The 17,824-nt window shown below is 37.9% G+C and overlaps 1 protein-coding gene and 1 non-coding gene across 2 annotated transcripts in view; both read right to left on the reverse strand.

Moving 5' to 3' along the window:
- The window catches only part of Kpna3 (karyopherin subunit alpha 3), a 70,021-nt gene that overhangs the window by 10,291 nt on the left and 41,906 nt on the right, over positions 1-17,824 (reverse strand). The window contains exons 3-10 of the mRNA XM_028758713.1: positions 13,639-13,728; positions 13,431-13,460; positions 13,258-13,310; positions 13,036-13,131; positions 9,989-10,074; positions 7,879-7,965; positions 7,357-7,526; positions 6,337-6,381 (exon numbers count right to left, since the gene is read on the reverse strand). Of these exons, the coding sequence (XP_028614546.1) occupies positions 6,337-6,381; positions 7,357-7,526; positions 7,879-7,965; positions 9,989-10,074; positions 13,036-13,131; positions 13,258-13,310; positions 13,431-13,460; positions 13,639-13,728 (657 nt within the window). The remainder of the gene's footprint in view (positions 1-6,336; positions 6,382-7,356; positions 7,527-7,878; positions 7,966-9,988; positions 10,075-13,035; positions 13,132-13,257; positions 13,311-13,430; positions 13,461-13,638; positions 13,729-17,824) is intronic.
- On the reverse strand, positions 15,603-15,709 carry LOC114613545. Its single transcript, XR_003710193.1, has one exon. It is a non-coding gene; the product is annotated as a U6 spliceosomal RNA (small nuclear RNA).

The following is a 17,824-nucleotide window of genomic DNA, read 5'->3' on the forward strand; positions in this document are numbered from 1 at the left end:
GTATCACTGAGGGTGGCTTTGAGTTTCAAAAGCCCAAACCAGGCCTTCTCGCTTTCTTGCTATCTGAGGATCTGAATGTAGAACTCTCAGCTACTTCTCTAACACCATGTCTGTTTGCATGCTGCCATGTTCCCTGTCATGATGACAATGGAGTAAAACCTCTGAAACAATTTAATGTTTTCCTTTGTGTGAACTGCTGTGGTCATGGTGTCTCTACACAGCAATAGAACATTGACTAAGACACTAAGTAACAACAGTAACAAAAAGACTGAAAGGAGCAGAGCCAAGGGACTTGCAGCATTACAACAAAGCTGACCTGTGTCATCAAGAGTCCCAGGAAAAAGTAGAGTTGAAACAGCGGTGCCCTACTGTAAGTTTTCTTAAAACCAAACCAAACCAAACCAAAACCTGGAAGGAACCACAGTTTAGCAAATAATGCCTTTGGTGGCACTCGACACATGGAGCTTCCCCAAGCATAGCCGTGTGAGAAGTGTGTGAGTGCACGCACCCACATGTCTGTGTAAGTTATTATTTGTTGTGGAAAAACATTTTTAATCTTGGGGATTCTGGCTGTGAATTAGATGCATGGCAGTTATGGTTAGAAACACTTCTTGGTCTATAATAGATTAATGTTTGGTGACCAAATACATTGTAACAGTGGATTTTAACATGTAGGTGTTATCATTAACTACAAGGACTGTTTCCAGACACAGAAGTTGAACTGTAAGTTAGGATGGACATTAGGCGTGATTATAATATAGGGAAGATCTGCAGTCCTGCATCTGCAAATACATGGTAAGAAATTAGAATAAACTGGAAACAGGCAATCAACACACAGACTGTGCCTAGCTGTGCTGAGGAAATACTTTGCCTACAAGCCTTAAAATACCCAGTAGAGTCTGAGCTTCCTGTATGCTGAACGTTTACAGGAAAATACCTCCCCTGGAGCAGAACACTGGTGAGTGAGGGGCTGGGCCAGGCTTGGGAAGAGCCATTTTGCCTTTTCATTGGCTCTGACATAGAACCTAGATCCTTTGTCCAGGTTCCTTAAACCCTCCTAAGGTGTCTGTGTTCAATTCTTAGAGCTTGGTTTTGGCAGTCCTGTAACTGAAGTTGCATGTTGACTGTTCTTTGCCTTGGTCCTAAGGCTGTGAGCAGAAAACAGCCTGTTTTAGGAGGTGAAAGTTAAGTATACATTTATTTTTACTGTGCCTACATTTAACAAAATGCCTTGTTTCCTTTACTATGATTTTGGAAAGAAAAGTTTTATGAAAATTGTTTTAGTTTGAATATAGAATACACTTGCATTAATTATGGCATTATTTTGGAAAATTCTTGAGTTTTAACTCAAATATTTGGTAATACCTTCCAAAGTAAGGTGATATCAGAGACAACTGTTGAGATCAGCTGACTTGCGAACATTTCTGAGGTATTCACATTTTAAGATTCCTTATTAATAAACAGCATTATCCTATTTCTAACTAAAAACCATAACATTATTCTTTATACATTTTCATTATATTATATTAACAAGTGTAGCTGCAAACAAACAAAATACTTTATTTATTACAAAAAACACCATAGTCGAGTTAGTGGAAAATGTCCAAGAGTGTGCAAATGACTTAAGTCTACAGATGCAAAAACAGAGGTGAAGCAAAGAAGAGTGAGCTCACTGGTCAGCACACAGGGAAATGGGGTGAAGCACAGAAGAGTGAGCTCACTGGTCAGCACACAGGGAAATGGGGTGAAGCAAAGGTACGTCAAAAGGTAGAAGCATGCAGGTGGCTACTAGAACAAAGCACATAAATATTATATAAAATGATTAGAGTTAAAATGTAAAATCCTTTTTTGTATTAGGGGTTGAGCACAGGGCTTTAGATACACTAGGCAAGCACTTTACCACTGCAAAAATTTCCCTAGCAGAAGCCTCAATTAGCTTTCTAAATGAAAACAAAGCCTACAATTTATATGAGCTATATCTTAAAAAAAAAAAAAGTAATAATAGAAGACTAAAAATAAAAGTAAGGGCATACCTATACCAAAGAAAGAAGAAAATAGAAAGTAAGTTACAAATCTGTTAAGAGAACAGTAGAATTTAGCTAAAACTTGATGCAAAAGACACTTTATAACATTAAATTAATAAAACTGTAAGAGTTACAAACATCTGTTCACCAAACAATCCTTAAATTGCCATTATAAAATAGACAATATACATGAAAAAAACTCTCAAAAACTAACGGTATGGGGAGAGGTTTGTTACATTACTATCTTTTAGACATGGTGTTATGTAGCTGAGGCTGGCTGTAAATTCCTGATCCTCCTCTCTTTACGGCCCAGTGTTGGTATTACAGGCATTAGCTACCAATGCTCAGCAATTAGGAAAGAGAACCAACCAACAAAAAGAAACAGTAGCTATAGACTTAAAATCTGAACTGTATACCCTGGTGGTTTCTAACCTGTAACCTTAGATGTGAGTAAAGCCATGTACGAGTGTAAACAGCTTTCTGAATCATGAGTCATTCTACTAATCATCACATGTGAGTGGTCTTCAGGATCCCCAAGTCACTTGTCATTAAATATCAAGTCTCAGCACATAACTTATATGATAAAACTGATCAAGTTCCATTTTATCACTAGTAAAACAGGGTAGGTTGGTACCAGATGTTATATGACACTCAACAATCCATGGACACAATAAAAACAGGCAAAGTCAGATACTCTAAAATTACACTTGCAAATTAATTGTCAGCAACACCACAGAGAAGAAAACACACAAAATGACCCTCTAGTTTCTCCTGTAATCCTCAACAGTAGATACAGTTTGGTTTTTAGTGACTCACAACAGACTACCACAAAGCATTTCCCATGAGCCCCTCTGCCTATCCCCCCTCCCTTGCACTGGTTGTTATCTTTAGGCCTGCTTGCTGTCTTGTGCCTCTTCCTACTGATGTGTGTGTGTGTGACTGACCATATGCATCCTAAAATCCAAGTTAGAAAGCTGCTAGTCCTGATTTCTTTACTTTCACCATAAATATCAATCTAAGCATATCTCGTCTCCCCCCACACTTTACTAATTCTTAACTCAGCACTTGCTAATTTTCTCCTGTGTCTACCAAAAATGTACCACCAACCTGCATTCTCAACTGTACAATCCCCCTAAAATCTGTACTTTCCTTACAGAGTGTGAGTTGTGAACACAGAATACAATGTTAACCACTTATTCCTAACTTTGCTATCAACAAGAGGCTATGTGACTCTTAATATTTTATCTAAGGCCCTGTTTGATCTACAACATCTCCATCTTATCCAATTTAAATTTTATGTGTCAAGAGGAGCTAGCATAAGAATATCCCTAGGAGTGAAGTTTTATTAACTAGGAAAGAGACCAACAAAGTCTCACAACCACAAATGGGGCTGGGAGAAGGGGTTGGCCTTAAAGTAGAAAAGCACTAGAAGAGACAGAGGACAGGCAGGCAGCATGGTAGGACCTTCAACAGAGAGCCTTCAATTCCCAAAGGAGTCTCAGCAGGAGAGTTAAAAGGCACATAAACTATGACAGACATCCCAAAGCAAAGAGTCTTTAAAAAATCATCAAAACAAAGTTATTTTCTGATTCCTATAGGTTGCCAGAGGGGTGGGCAGACTTTCCATCATGTGAGCCAGTGTGGTAGGATCTATGTACCCAGGCAGGTAGTAGGCAGAATCATGAACTTATCTTGCAGCTGCTAGACAAGGGGTGGTAGGTAGGGGCTTGCTTTCCCTGCCTTGGCTTGAGACACAGCCAGGTACCTGTTAGTCCTTTGTTGTAAGGGAGGACAACAGAGGCCTGTGAGCTGATTTCAGGGAGAGAGGGAAGCAGCTAGCAGGTCTGTGATCTAACATGCTTTATACCTCCTTCAACTGCTTTGCTGATCTGTATCCCTTGCTTCCAAAGCTTCATCAAGAAATTCCTAGGGCTGAATGTTAGCACTTTTTCTGAAATACAGTTTTGCCTGTGAAGTCTTATACAATGTCCATGTTTTCAATAGTCCCTCATAGTCTATAATTCCTGAATCTATGCTGGAAAATACTGTCACAGAACAAGTTCTAAATTCTAGTCACATCTCTTTCCTTAGCTGTTCCTATTACTACTGTCCGTATTTCAAGCCTATTATGAAAAGAAAATAGCTCTGCTTATATAAAAACCTCCCCACTACAAGTGATACGGTTTTCTCAGTGGTCTGTTACAAATGTCAATTCTCATGTGCTACACATATAAATGTATCTAAATGTATCTATCATTTATCTAGCCAAAAACCTCCTATAGGCCTCACTCATTACCAGGCAACCCCCCAAAGTTGTTAAACATAGGAGTCAAGATTGCAGATAAACTCCACATCAAACTTTTGAGTTACTACCTCCTTGTACTCTCTAAAACCTCCATGTAGTCAGGATTCCAATACACTTCCTAGTGTTCCTCGAATGATGTTCAACTGGCAAGAAAACTACTCAAAACCACCCCGACTTCAGACAGAAATACTATCTTATAGTCTTTTTATAACTAGAAGTGTTGACATATGTGCATAAAACAGTGTTCCACATATTCTAAACCAAAGATGGACATCATCCTGACCGTTTCTGTCACACTTTTCTTCTACTTACAATGCAACGATTGTTAGGTTTTTTTCTATGTTTTGTTTTGAAGCAAGTTCTCAAATAACTCAAGCTGGCCTTGAACTCTTGTTCCTTCTCCTCTGACTACCAAGTGCTAGGATTACAGGTGCACACCATCACTCATGGCTCTTATAATGTTCATTTCAAATGTTACTTCTTTGGTGATATTGTGCACATTTGGTCAGACTGGTCTGGTATGGTTTTTGAGACAGGGTTTCTCTGGGTAGCCCTAGCTGGGTGATTTTTTTTTTTTTAAATTTGCCAAATAAAACTATATGTGTGTCCACAGTCAGCACCTTGGTTATTTCTCTATTATACTTTCACACCATATTGTAAGTTTGTGAGATCATGGCATAGGCCATGGCTTCAATTCTGTCATGACAATTATTCATTGTATAACCATAGTGGCTTATAAAAATTTATCATTTTGTACATATTAATACTTTCAAAATCATTCTAACAGTTCCCTCAAACTTGTGGGGACAAGTTCTAAGACCCCACAAGGAGGCCTAAGACAGCATACGTGTGTGTGCATGTGTGTTTTGAGTCCCCCCCCCCTGGGGGGGGGTGTTGTTCAAGACAGGGTTTCTCTGTGTAGCCCTGACTATCTTAGAACTCCCTCTGTAGACCAGGCTGGCCTCAAACTCAGAGATCCGCCTACCTCTGCCTCCTGAGTGCTGAGATTAAAGGTATATGCCACCCCAGCCTGGCTATAGTGTTTTCTTATACACAGATATCTGTGATAGTTCAATTTATAAATTAGGCAGAGTAAAACAATAATTAATAAAATAGAGCAATTATAGCCATATACTGTAAAATTATTTAAAACATTGGTAATTTATTGACATTTTTCATTTAACATTTTAAGACTATAGTTGACTACAGGTGACTCAAACTTGTTGGGGTTAGTCTTGTGCGCTGTGTATTCATATACTGAGTTCTGTGCCCCAAGATCAGGTTGTAGTCTGTTCATGGGCACTGTATTGACCAAAGTGCTATAAAGAATGCTCTCCAATAATTTCTCATTTGTTAATAATATGCTTGTGCCTATGACTGGACAGCAAAGAGAGGAAGGTGAGTCTTGAGACTGAGAAGGGGGACTCAGGCAGGGACCACAAGGAGAAGGAACAAAAAGAGAGGGAAATGGCCATTAGTTGGGATGAACCCCAAGCACATGGCCAAGAGAAGTTTGCCCCAATAACAGACAACTATAGCAGAAGCTGCCAAGGAGACACTAATTTGGTAAGTAATAGAGCATTCAGGTGGGTTTTAACAGCGTGGAAAGATTGGTATAGCTCAGAACATGCCCTGCATAGTGCCAACAGCTTTATTAATAAATTATACTATTTCTGTATCATTTTCTTGGGAGCAGAATGGGCAAAAGTGGGGCAAAGAAACCCCTCAAAAAACCTCAATGAAATTTTGGAAAGTGAAATCAGAGAAACTGCTGTCCTTAATCACTCTGAGGATCAAGAAATCAGCATCTCTACTGACAAAAAGAGTAAAAGTAGAAATTACATCAATCTGATTTAAACTTACTCATTCTCCACACCCCCTGCCCCCATACACACACACTCCCCCCCTCACAAAGAAAAAATATGCTCAATCACTCATTTAACCCCCGCCCCCCCACACACACAGTTCTATCAGAGTCAAAGCTCCCACTGCCTCCACTCTACTCACATTTATGTCCGTGTGGTAGATGAGGACACATAAAGCTGGCAAAATCTGAGGAAAGAAAATAAACAGTAACACTAGAGTTGATAGGCATGCCTTTGTAAAAACAACTATGACACAGAAAGCAGTAATTACTTAAAACACAATGTGAACATTTTTAAATATTTTTAAGAAGAATAAAAATTAATAAACTCAATCTGAAAAACCAAAACACATATTTATTTCAAAAGTCCATTTAAAAGAGCTAAATAAATCTGACAGGACTAATACTTAAGAGACATTGAATTACTTTCAGAAACATCCTTTATGACATAAAATGTCAGGTGAGCAGAATGGAGACGTTAGCCTCAGGCACGTATGATGGATCGTTCAGAGCAATTACTGTTCACAGTCATCACTGTCTACATTTGGATGCAATAAGCTGTTTGAGTAAAACAGCTTTAGACAGGAAAACTGCAACCAGGACAAGGAGAACGGTTTCCTGACCCTAGGTCCCAACAGACTTTCCACAAACTTACAGCAAATGAAAATGGCTTCTAGGGACTCATACTGTCAGTGTGGTAACAAAAGGTGCAAACACTGGATAAAGACACTGATTTACTCACTCTACAGTCAAGTAAATAGAGGTTTTACAGGATTTTTAAAAATTTAATGTATACTACATTTCCAAGAACATCAATTTTGTCAGCAATCAATGGGCTAAATGCAAAGTCACTCAAATTATTTGCATATTTCTTAGCATAAGAAAACCATAAGGCAGTACTGCAAAACTGGCTTCTTCCCTTTTCTTATATGAATTTTTTCTCTTCACGAAGCATCATTTAAAAGCAAGCATTAGAATGGACAGACATTCCTTTTACTACTGAACAACACTCAACTTTGACATATGGTGTGTTATCCTTAAAAACAGAAGAACCTTCAAACTTTCAACAAAATCAGAATATGCTCATTATATTTTCCCTGTGCAAGAATACCTAAAGTATAAACAGGGAAACAAACCATCTCGCCTTACAATTCTGCATTTACCTCCTGAACTGTTTCCATAGGCGGTGGGGGGTCTTTATTCCTGCAGAGATTGACAATGACCCATGTGACGTTCCGAAGGAAGGTGATGGGAATGGAGGGATTGATGAAGGACAGAAGAGGTTTGACAACTCCCAGTGATATGACATAATCTCTACATTGAGGACCATCACCTACAGAAATGAAAATTGTATTTAAAAAAAAAATCACAGTCAGGATGAGAAAGTCTGAAATGTGTGCAATGGCTCATGTTGGGACACTGATGCTCTATGTTTCCTCACCAGACAGACATCAAGCATTACTTCCCACGATTTTGATTTGGAGAACACAAATTTAATCACTACTGACACAAATGATATATCCTTTTGTGTCTTTTACACTTAAGTGCCACCTTAGAAGTTTATGAATACAGTCAACTCACATGAAATTCAGAGGAAACATAGTGTGTAATGGCTATGCCAATGTGGGAAAAAAGTTAATTTAAGATTCTCAAACTAAAGCCTTTCAAACCTAAATTCAACTTACCTATAATGTTTCCCAAAGCCCACACCGCTTGTTCACAAACATTCTGATGTGGGGAATGGAGGAGTCGCAGAAAAAGTGGTACTGCATCTGTATGTAAGAAAAACTGGTTATCTAATGTATTCACAGATTTCAACCAAAGTAAGTTAATAAAATATTCAAGAGTCAGATACACACTATAACTGACCAATTACAGTTCACTGCACACATCTGGCATGAATACATAAAAACAAGTAGTATCAGTACTTTTAACTTGGTAATAGTTGAGCAATACAACATCAAACAGAACCTAAAGCATGCTATTATGCCATTAACTTAACAAAAAAAAAGGGGGGGCAGCACAAAATCTTCCCTGTAATTGATTTTTTAAAAGTTCCTATTCCAAACATGTATTTTTCAAAAGCATAATCCTTAACTTTCAATGTAATCCCAATGCCTAAGACAGGATTAACCAATTAATCAGATTTACCAAATCATTTAAAGCAATCGTATTTATTATTCTATCTTTATTTTATTTTTAATATGTATAGGTGTTTTGCCCACATGTATGTGTCTTTGTACCACAAGTGCCTATGGAGGCCAGAAGAGGGTGTCTAGTTTCCTAAAACTACCATGTATATGGGAATGAAACCTGTGTCAAGGAAAGGCAGTCAATGCTCTTAACTGTGGAGCCATCTCTCTAGCCCCTAACTTCCTTACTCTGTTATACCTTATACCTACCATCAGCCTAAGTTTACTTTTCTTAAACTTGTACTCTGTGCTAGCTCTAGATTATTTAGCTTTATCTGTACACTAGACACTTAACTTGACCTTTTTATTACAAATAATTCAAACTTTAGCAGAATGTATCACTGTATCGAAGACCTGCAGTCACTACTACAACCCAGCTTTACATGTTCATCACCCCTCGAAGAGCTCTCCTATCTCTAGCAATCAGCATCCATTTACTCTTGTTACTCAGCTCCCCAAAATCCAGGCAATCATTAAAAAGCTTGCCTTTTCTATGTACTGACTTGTCTATTCTGGATATTTCAGAGAAATGAAATCACAGGCACATGATTTTTACTTTTAAATGTTTGGCTTCCAATTTCATCTATTTCACACTATGATTGCTTTATTCTTCTAGATCATTAGTCAGTATTCAGTTCCATACACTGTACTGACTTATTAACAGTGAACTTCTGAGAAACTGTGACCTGATGATCTGTGAGCATCCTATACACGCTTTCTCTCCCACTTCATCTAGGAGTACAACTGGGGACACATGGTCAACTCCAGCATATCTTTTTAAAAAACTAATATTCAAGGCATTTTTTATTTCCATCACTGGTAAATTCAGTTTAAAATGGAAACGATGAAAATAAAATGCCATATAGTTAACTTTACCTTCGAATTTCTATTAAAACATGTTCACTACTACAACACCAAGTTGGAAAAGGTTTTAAGAGCTGTAGTAACTTCAGCTACGAAATCATAGGAATTTACTTGAAATAAGCAAGGTGTGTGACACACACCTTTAATCCCAGCACTCAGAAGGCAAAGGCAGGCTGATCTCTGTGCGTTTAAGGCCAGCCTAGTTTACACAACAAGTTTCAGATAAGCCAAGTCTACATAGTAAAGACTGTCTCACAATTTAAAAAAAAAACTAATCACATACAGTGGTATGTGAGCCAGGTATAAAACACATCTGTAACGCCAGCACGCAATGCTGAAGCAGGAATATCCTGAGTTTAAGGTCAGGCTGGAACCACACGAAATGCTCAAAGACCAGATCTGGTTACACAGCAAGACCTTCCCCACCAAACCCTACTCCAAAACAACTATATGATATAACATGAAAGGCCTAAGCTACTCAGCATACTTAAAAGGTACTAAACAAGATATTTCAAGTCCTGTTACTAGGATATGGTCTCTACCCAGAAACATAAAGTCTATTCTCTTTTTTGTTCCAAAATTACAGTTATTTTGTAACAGTTTAATAATACCAAAAAGATTAAAAAAAATCATTAAAGTAACATAAAAATTTATACCCATTTCAAAATATTCTAAGGTAAAAATCAGTTTTTAGTATAAAAACTATTATAATCATTTTTAAGGAAAAGATTTGACTTACTAGACTGTACAACAGCTTGAGTCTGTGCAGAAGTTCCTGATGCTATATTAGTCAGTGCCCAAGCAGCTTCAAACTGTAATGAAGGACTGTTAAAAAAAAAAAAAATCTTTTTAGACATGTAACCACCACCGTTATCACTTTGCTATATCCATCACCAGCTGCATACATCACATCTGACTCACCATCTGACTGCTTCCCAAAGCAGGCGCTATAAACTGCCCTCTTATGCCCACTGAGAGGTCAGCAGTCAGACACAACATCTCTTGATTCGTCCTTGTCCATAGATGGCTAATGAACGAATCATGACTTTATGCCCTGACCCTTACAATCTCACTTTAATCCCAGCTGCAGACTCAAGACTAGTCTTAAAACTGGAACCCACCATAGTTCACCACACCATCCGGGCTATATTACAAACTGCTACATTACGACCTGAATAATTCCTCAGATAAAGCATTATGAGTCAGTTGTAGAAGTAACGAAAAAAGTAAAAAGCTAATTTGCTTTCCTAAATTGGATTTTAAAAGGTAGGTACTGACAACCTACATTTAAAAGGATACCACAGGTGGAATGATGTACAGATGATTAAGAAAGCTAAGGATGTACAGAAATGAAGCTATGTACATAAATGTTGGGAGGGCAGGAAGCACCGTCTATGTCAAATTCTAAGCTTCAGATCTTAGAATTTATTCCACTGAGAAGGGGAGTAAAGCCAGGCGTGATAACACACACCTTTAATCCCAGCATTTGGCGGATGGATCTTTATGAGTTGGAGGCTAGCCTAGTTTACATAGTGAATTCTAGGCCAGCCAGGGATACACATTAAGAACCCTGTCTCCAGAAAAAGAGGGGTGGGAGAGAACAAAAAGAGAAAGACAGACAGAAAAAAGGAAAAACACTGGAAAAAATAAAACAGTAAAATTTTTGATACAAAGGATGGCCTGAGTTACAAAGCAAATTCAAAGTGGCCCACCCAGGTCAACGAATAAGATCACATCTCAAGGCAAAAGCACTGGCAAGAGATACAGTCCCGTACCTGAATACCTGCCTGTTCTGTATGAGGATCCAGTAGTGGGGTGGGAAGGGAGGGATTGGAGTCAGAGTCAATGGCATGTAAAATGGATAAAAGTGATTAAAGACTGGTATAGGACAGATCTATTAAAAGAAGTAACACAGATAGCTAGAAGAATATAATGGCAGAAAGAACACTGGAGTAGGAAAGCAGATAGCTAGCAAAAAACTGAGCTGAAAACTAAGGAATAAGAAAAAATCTGTCTATATAAACACTGAAGAAAGTAAGGAAATGATCAAATACAGCAGCAGTGTAGATGGGAAATGCACATTCCATTTCAGAAAGAGTAAACAGAAAATAGAATAGACCAGAGCTGACACCATCAATTCTGGCAGAAGGCAGGGAATAGAAGGTATGAGAGGCAGACAGGGGGCTAGGAACATTAAAAGGATGGTGAGACAAGAAGTGACAGATGATAGATATAGGTACTACCACAAACTGGAAGTGGAAAATGTTAATAAGCAGTTAAGGAGTGTGACAAAGTACTGGAAATGGGGGCCATGAATGGGAAAATGGGAAGATAAAACTTGCAGGGCCAAGGTAAATCTTCCAAAAGTCATGTGAAAAAGCAAGATATAAAAACGGCTGAATGAAGCAAATAAACAATACAGACTAGTTTGTACAAATGCTGCACATTGCCTCACAACCACCTAGTTTTCACATATGAAACGTCTGAGGTTCAAAAGTCAGCTGTGCTCTGGTTAGCAGCACGTCTAGATTCCGACCAGGGCCTACATGGCTGTGAGTCTAACATGACCTTTTATACTGTTACCATAGCGTCCCAAGAGACATCACGAAGCCGCTATCACATATAAAGCATTACCACACCCTGGGTAACAGTTCTAAAGTTATTGGTAAATTTTTATATTTTGTCCTATTTTTTGTTTCACAGACATATCCTCACAAATAAATCTCATGTCAAAGACTAGAACAAACAGACAGGAGTGGGAGGAACAAACTCGGAAACCAAAAACAAAAAGGAGCCTTAGTGGTAGATGTAAGATGGAACTTAATCTTTTAAATAGCTGGAATAAAATGTATCTTTACTCAAATAAACCCTGATATGGAAACTATATAGCAGGTTTTAAGATATTAAGTACATTTTAATGAAAATACCTCTTGATCCCAAAGAGACTAAGATTTTCAAGACCTCACAGCAAAGTTAATACTATCTCTTGAGATGACTTAAGACTATGTACTTAGTCTACTATCTTATTACATACTCAACCTGGTTTAGTTTAACTTACCTTTAAGAAAACAATGTAACTAACCTTACCATGTCTTTGATTTTTCCACACAATTAGCTTTTACAACCTAAAGCATAGCTTTAATTTTAGGTTACTCTTCCATACCCTTTCCATCCTCTGTCTCCCTGTGTGTGGGGTGGTGGTGGGAGGTGGGAGGAACAGGTTGAAAGCAACCTTATACAACCAATATCCACCAAAAATGTTGGAAACACCTTGTGGCTATGGCTTGCTAATGTGTTACCAAGGACTGCACTTCCCTTCTCTTCTGGGTAAGCACAGAGTGCCCTCACCTGATATGGGATAACTTACCACTGCTGGAGTGCTATTAAAGACCAGCCAAAGGGTCAGTGATCAGCTGGGCTATTCCCAGGGTAAGGACAAGCCACATGGTCCTGGAAACCATTTATGCTGACTAGTCATGAGGCTAATCTATATATAGAATCATAGGCACACAGTGACTCAAACACTATTTGTGATGTTTAAATACCATCACGGGAAGAAAACTGCACAGAAATATAGAACAACTTAGAAGACAGAGGGTAAGGATAAATAGCTCAGTGGCAGAGAACCTGCTGTGAATGCTCAAGGCATGAGTTTAGTCTATAGAACCTTAAAAATAAAACAAATCCAAGCTTAGTAAATGCAAAACATCATCGAACCCTTTGGTAAAATATCAATTTTAAATTTTAAGTTAACTGAAGAAAGTGAGTAGGCAAATTCAAACTTACTTATCATCCCTTTCTAGACATTTGACTAGAATTGGTAAAATCCCAGATTTTATTAGGTCATCAATTGGTGGATTTCTGTCACTGGATAATAGTTTCCTATTAAAAAAAAAGAAGAAGAAATTAATTGCTACGGCTCCCAAACTACAAACATAAACATATCACACTACCCCACTTCTACACGGTAAGCTGTGACATCCAAGGGAGGTATGGATCATCTCTTACCTTGCTGCCTGCACAGCATTCAACTGGACTACAGGATTATCACTTGTGGCATTCTGCAACAACAAGTATATATTTCAGACATTAAAAAAAAAAAAAAAAAAAAGAAAGAACGAAAGAAAGAAAGAAACTATTTCAAAACATTTCAGAATGACAGTATTAAATTAATAACATACCTGTAATATAGCTTCTAGTGTTACATTTTGCTTAAAAAGAAACAAAGATAGTTCAGTAGAGAATATTAACAAAACTATTAGTCTATCTGGTAATGATTTAACATGCCTTGTCATTACCATCATCAATTTTTTCTTAAATTTAAAATAATGTTCCCCTGGTTATAACAAAAATGTTTACAGGTGTATTATAAACACACAGGTAACTTACTGCTTTAAAATCAGCATCAACATCTGAATCTTCTAAGCTTTCTTCTTGGGGAACATTTCTCTTTTTCAATAAGTGTTCATCTCTTTTGTTCTGAAAGACAATCAACAAAAGCTTAAGAACTCATGAAGACTGTTGTTACGAAGCTGTCTTTGGTGCCAAAATTAACAACAACCTGTTTAACTCCACTGCTCCTGTGTCATCCCATCCCCAATTCACCAAGCACCACCTGTTCTGACCAACACTGTGAGGGTTTACCTGGGGTACAGTACTATGCATCAAGCAGTTTCTACCTACCCAATGCTAACAGCAAGAAGACAGCAAGAACAGCTTAAGGATAGATAGCAATGCCTCACTGCAAGTTGGGAGTGTAATAAGAATATATTAAATGTCACATAAATTAGCATCATTTCAGACTAAACTTTTATTTACTTCCTTTACTGCTGCTGCTACTACTACTGCTACTACTATCATCAGAGTCATTACTATTTGAGGCATGAGCCACAGTGCACATATTGAAGAGGTCAGAGAAAAACTTTGGGGATTTGGCTCTCTCTTGCCCACTTATGAGATCCAGGTAGTCAGGCTTGTGCCTCCAGTAACTGCAAGTATGCTTACTGCCTGACCATTTTGCCAGTCCAGATTAAACTCTTGCTACATGAATTTCACAAACAAGAATTCTTCTCATCTTCCATTTCAGGGCACCCAATTGTTCAGAACAGTAACTATGCTATTTCAAGTATTATTTAACAGTAACAGTAAGTAACTTTTCAACTTAAAATTTGAATATACTTCTGTGGCCCAATATTTGTGAATGTATTTGATGACAGCAGTTATTGAAGAGGCCTCAATATTCATGGAAAAATTAGGATCAAAAAAAAAATGAAAACTGCATATACATGCATAACATCAACTTTTGTTCTGTGTATATTTCCCTGCACATTTAAACACAATGATATTTATACAGTCATTAGCACATTCCCACTTTTACAACATTCTTTCTTAGTAACTATACAAATAACCAACACTAGTTATTTTTTAAACTACAGTACTTCATAGATGGCAAAGCCACTGATATTTATATAAGTGGCCTCACACAGAATATATACTTACATACTAACATACAGTAAAAAGAAAATGGTAGGTGGCACTGTTTGATTTTGTTTTGTTATGAGATGGTTACCAGGGACTGAACCTGGAGCTTTGTAAATGCTAGGCAAACACTCTACCACTAAGCCATATATGTAGCCTTCAGATGGCATACTTGGCCAACTGACAAAATATACTACCAATAGTAAAGGACAAATTAATTCTGTGTGTGCCCTAGTCTGCTGTAGGGAAAAACCAATATCCCTTTGGCACTGCTTGTGAAATCTAATCTACCATTAGTGTACAGTGGTTTTGTATTATTCTTTCAACTTTAACTTCCAAACTACAAATTTGAAATTGCTTCCAAGAAGCTAACAACTTACTCCATTTAAAGATTTAAACAAATCAACTTTCAGCACAACTATAACCCCAGCTAGTTTTCTGTCAACTTGATACAAACTACAGGAACTCTCAGTTAAGAAAATACCTCTATAAAATTTGTCTACAGACAAGACTATGGAGCATTATCTTGATTGGTGGTTAATTTGAGAGAGTCTAGGTCACTGCTAGAAATACTACCTATAGGCTGGTGGTCTTGGGTGCTCTAAGAAAGCAGGAGAGCAACCAAGCCACACCAGTAAGCAAGCAACACGCCTCTATGGCCTCTACTTCAGTTCCTAACGACTTCCCTAGGTAACTGACAGGCTAGAAGATGAAATAAACTCTTCCCCCCAAGTTGCTTCAGTCATATGTTTAGAAACCTTAAGATATACCTCTTCCCCAAACTATTCTAACATTGATTCCCTCTATTTTCATGCTGGTTTAGTCCAGCTTCTTAGCACCTGAAAAGTTACACTTCCAAAGCCTTTCAGGAATCTTTTTTTTTTTTTTTCTTCACGAATTTGCGTGTCATCCTTGCGCAGGGGCCATGCTAATCTTCTCTGTATCGTTCCAATTTTAGTATATGTGCTGCCGAAGCGAGCACCCTTTCAGGAATCTTATGCATTACTCCTACTATTCCAGGTAGAGACATACATTCCCCACTCTTAGGACAGTACTTGGACATTATCTACAACCAGGTGTTGTACAGGTAAGTGTACCCTTGTCTAGTTAGGAAGAACATTCCTGATACTTTATTTTGAGAGACAGTGTCTCACTAGTAGAGTAAGTAGACCCCAACAGGCCTGGATCTTGCTATGCCTAACAGGCTGGCCTCAGACTCAAATAGATGTGGCTGCCCCTGCCTTCAGAGTGCCAGGATAGTATCACATGCCACCACCACACTGGGCAGAAAAAAACCTTTTTATAACTAAGTTGTTAGGTTTCTTTTCAATCATGAGTGAATATTATCATCAAATTATGTTCCTCTTGCGGCTGGAGAGATGGCTCAGTAGTTAAGAGCACTGACTGCACTTCCAGAGGTTCTGAGTTCAAATCCCAGCAACCACATGGTGGCTCACAACCATCTGTAATGAGATCTGATGCCATCTTCTGGTGTGTCTGAAGACAGCTACAGTGTACTCATATATAATAAATAAATAAATCTTTAAAAAAAAATTATGTTCCTCTTTTATCAACTTTACACTTTCCTCTGCAAATGTGGTGAAATAATCAATTTTTCAACGTTAAACTACCATTTTAATTCAAGGACAAGCATTCCCAAATTTTTCTAAATTATGTATTATTGGACTCAGTTTATTAAGATTTTTTGTTTAGAATTTTCTTCCTCTCTTTCCCCAAGTAGAACCAGATGACAAGCATCATTTGGTGCTCCAGTGATGTTTTTTCTTGTTTCATAAGGAACTGACTGGGAAGTGTATCTTCTTTTCTTACATCTGAAATCATTTAACAAACTGGAATTACCTGCTTTTTTGAATGTCTGCTGGTACTCACCTATAATACTACTTTTGTCTTGCAAAAAAAGAAAGAAATTACAGTAGTTTTTAGCTACTGATTAATTTGTTTTTAGAATTCAACAGGTTTTCCTATCTTGCTGACTCAGAAGGGGTAATCCACACCTACACTGCCCATCTGACCAAGTGTGGGGGGGTTAAACGACGACAAGATCCCCCTCCCCATTTCCACATCTGTAGTACAGTCTGTGCTGAGCAGAGGTGGAGCTGTGCGACTTGCCTTGGCAGGGGCACATTAAAGTAGAAAGCTTGAAAATACTCCGATGGTTTAAGACTGTCCCCTCCTAATGTTCTTTCTGCAACCATGTAAACACTGAACCACTGAGGACTAGGCTATGTGGAGAACAAGCAAGGTCTGAGCCAACATCCAGACACTTATACAGATGACCCTAGATCATTAATTACTAACCCCAGATATAGTGAAGTCATTCACAAGCAACCACTCTCAGGTCAACAATGAATAAAAAAAAATGTCTACTATTTTGAAGTACTTAGTTTCACTTGATACGCTTATTTTCTTAAGTCTGTGCTGTATTTAAATTAACAGAATTTAGAATTTGAGAATTAAAATTTTAGAATTCCTAATATTTGTTAACTCAACTTGCCTTAATTGTTTAAAATACAGCACTACTAACAACATTCTATAGGTTCTGACTGAGATGAGATCCTGTTAATGCTCAAATTATTTAGGAGTTTTAAAAACTTTCACAATTAACCAAGTTTTACTTTCTTATTCACTGTTTTTGTTTTTATTTTTCTCTTTGTGCTTTGTTGTAGATGATGTTTTCCAGACTATCTCGCTAAGCAGCTCTAGCTAGCCTAGAATTCACTGAGTGGAACAGGCTGGGGTCAAATTTATCCGGCTCTTCCTGCTCCTAAGAGTAGGATTATAAGAATATACCAGCAAATCTAGTTTATTCATTAATTTCTAAGTTAACTGCATTGACATTAAAGAAAATGGCCTATATAGCACTCAAATTAATACTGTAGGCTTCTCTCTGTACATCCACCTCCCCAACCTCTGAATGAGCATTTCTCCAAGGAATCATGTAATCTTTTTATGCTATCAGTAGCTAAGAGGTAGTAACTGGGCACTCCAGAGGCTGAGAGAGGCAGATCTCTAAGTTCCAAGATACCCATGGATATAAAGAGACTGTTTCAAAACACAGAAAAGAGAAGGGGAGGGG

Source organism: Grammomys surdaster, unplaced genomic scaffold (assembly GCF_004785775.1).
Source record: "Grammomys surdaster isolate TR1022 unplaced genomic scaffold, NIH_TR_1.0 126219, whole genome shotgun sequence".
NCBI classification, from domain to species: Eukaryota; Metazoa; Chordata; class Mammalia; order Rodentia; family Muridae; genus Grammomys; species Grammomys surdaster.